The sequence below is a fragment of the Tenrec ecaudatus genome, chromosome 7 (genome assembly GCF_050624435.1).
Source record: "Tenrec ecaudatus isolate mTenEca1 chromosome 7, mTenEca1.hap1, whole genome shotgun sequence".
Classification (NCBI taxonomy): Eukaryota; Metazoa; Chordata; class Mammalia; order Afrosoricida; family Tenrecidae; genus Tenrec; species Tenrec ecaudatus.
In genome coordinates, this window is record NC_134536.1 from 153,749,081 (window position 1) to 153,751,910 (window position 2,830).

At 40.0% G+C, this 2,830-nt stretch overlaps 1 protein-coding gene across 1 annotated transcript; it reads left to right on the top strand.

The window, feature by feature from the left end:
- Window positions 1-1,496: 1,496 nt before the first annotated feature.
- Window positions 1,497-1,856, top strand: LOC142452554 (small ribosomal subunit protein uS10-like). The gene has a single exon (XM_075553820.1). It carries the CDS (start codon window positions 1,497-1,499, stop codon window positions 1,854-1,856), a length of 360 nt encoding a protein of 119 aa, XP_075409935.1.
- Window positions 1,857-2,830: the final 974 nt, after the last annotated feature.

A 2,830-nucleotide genomic window follows, 5' to 3' on the forward strand; every position in this document is an offset into this window, starting at 1 on the left:
CCTATACTTTTATACATCTTCAAGTTGACATGAGATTATGTAACTACCACACAGCCAGTGAAAACTCTATAATTAGCCATGATTCAATCTCCACCCATCATGGAGACGGCGCAGGACCAGGCAGCATTTTGTTGCGGTGTGCATGGGGTTCCAGGAGTGGGGGCTGACTCAGTGTCAGCCAACAACAACAGCTGCATCTAGGAAACTGAAAGATAACAGATGATAGGGAAAGCCTGTATTTTTCTGGCATGGAGGAGTTTGGCAGGATGGGATATGGCTTGAGCCAGTCCAGGGAAGTAATGAAGATGGAGAGAGAATTTCACTGCTTCCCTGCAGAACAACACCACTTCTGCTCAGCAATTGAAACATTGTTTTAATTCCCTTTTTATTTTTGATTGTCTGTGTGTGTGTTTTTCTTTACAAATACTTTTTTTGTTTGTCTAGTTTTTGTTTCAGGCACTGTGGGAGATAGAAAGATTCCTACCATGAAGCAGGTCACAATCCAGTAGAAAACACAGATATCTATTTCATTTAATCTAACATGGAGGTTTCAAAGTGAGGTGGACAAGGGTATCTTTTTAAAATAAAACTTTTTTATGGTGACGTAGGTGATGGATTACAAAGCAGAACATCAATTTTACAGTCAACAGTTTGTACACATTCGGTTTCCTTTTTTTTCCCCAATCATTTTTATTGGGGAGCTCTGATAGCTCTTATCACAATCCATACATACAATTCCTTCAAGAATATCTTATGTAATGTGAGTAGTAATTATAGGAATGTCTACTTATGGTTACGCCATTTAAAAATGAAGAAATTATGCTTGAGATAGTTAATGTTCAAAATGACACCAGTGGATGTTTTCATCTTCAAGTCGTGTGTCATGAATCATCCCCAAGATACACTGGGAAGGGAGTTCCGACTCCCACAGCTAAGCAGGCAGCTTAAACATTTATAGCAAAGAAAAGATGATGTAAGTAATGTAAACATAAAAAACTATTAAAACAACAAAGCTGACACTTTTAAGCCTTAGACAAGCTCTTTGCTAACCACTTACAAGGTGGAAATAAAACACTGATGAACTCAAATCTGGCAAGATCTGACGCAAATAAAATTGATCAGAAAAGTTATTTGAGGAGGGGGGTGCAGGGAGGGAGGGGAAAATATGAGGAGCTGTTGCCAGGGGCTTAGGTGAAGAGCAAATGTTTTGAAAATGATGAGGGTAATGAATATACAAATGTGCTTTATACATGCATGTATGAATTGTGATAAGAGTTGTATGAGCCCTTAATAAAACGATTAAAAATAATAATAAAATCCCTTCTCTCCACCTCAAAAACAAAAAGTTATTTGAAATGCTGATTAACGCTCTTTGAGGAAGACCGGGCTGTCTTCCTCTGTGCTCCGCTCCCATTCCTGACTCATCGCTCCCATTCCTGACTCATCGCTGTTCGCTCTCGCCTAGGAACAAGTCGGTCAGGAAGCGCCCGTGGCCCATGGCATGTAAGGACATCAGAAAGACACCTGTGGAACCAGAGGTGGCCATTCACCAAATTAGAATTACTCTGACCAGCCGCAACATGAAATCCTTGGAGAAAGTGTGTGCTGACTTGATCAGAGGGCCTAAGGAGAAAAACTTGAAAGTGAAGGGACCAGTTAGGATGCCTACCAAGACTCTGAGAATTACGACCAGGAAAACTCCCTGTGGGGAATGTTCTAAGACCTGGTATCGATTCCAGATGAGGATCCACAAGCGTCTCATTGACTTGCACAGTCTGTCTGAGATAGTGAAGCAGATCACTTCCATCAGTACTGAGCCTGGAGTAGAGGTTGAAGTCACCAGTGCAGATGCTTAAATCAACTATTTTAATAAATTGATTTATCTGTTGGTAAAAAAATTTTTTAAAAGAAATGCTGATTAACATCCAATATAAAAAAATGCAATCTAATTTAGAATGTACCTCAAACAGTGTATTGTGTCTTGAGATATTTGCTTGTAGTATATGTAATCGGTGAACATATAAAATTCACATATTAGGAAAGCATGCTTTTGTTTGTTTCAACTGGCAGAGGAATGCACTTAAGAAGTTGTCCTAGAAGCACATCAGCAGCGGAGCAACTTGTTGCTGAACTTCAGGCGGCTCCCCATCTCCTCTTCCTGCATAGAATAATAAATACACAGCCTTCTTTAACCACATGAAGAACATTCTGGTTAAGTATGTTTCTGTTAGGTGCTGGAGAGTTGGTTCTGACTCATAGGGACCTTATGTGCAAAAGAAACAAACGCCTCCCAGGCCTGCACCATCCTCACAATTGTCCTTAGGTTTGAGTCCAGTGCTGCCCAGACAGTTATTCTTGCTGGCAATTAGGGAAATACCTTAGATAGTTGAGGGCCATCGTACGAATGTGTGAGGTGTCACGAGGTGAGGAAAGGGAAAAGAGGATGCCAGCTAGCTGGAACAGCATGTGAGGGACTCAGGTTTCAGACAGCTTTGATTTTTTAGAGACTGAATGTCCTATGTACACAAAGAAGATTAGCAGATGAAGGTGGAAAAGTAGATCTCGATTGGAAGGACCTGAATTCTAAGCAGAGAATTTGAGCCACACATTCTAGGGAGTTTGTAGGGAGTTGTGAAAACAGGTTCGCTATGATCCATACTTCGTATGTCTCTGGCATCACTTTCCGTGATGAATTGGCCATAAATGGAGATATTAATATTTATTTAAATTATCTTTCTCATATTCTTCTCTCTTTATATAAGCTAACTGTCGTCATTCATCTATCATCATTATAAACTGGAGAAACGTAGACCCTTATTTTTTTTTATTT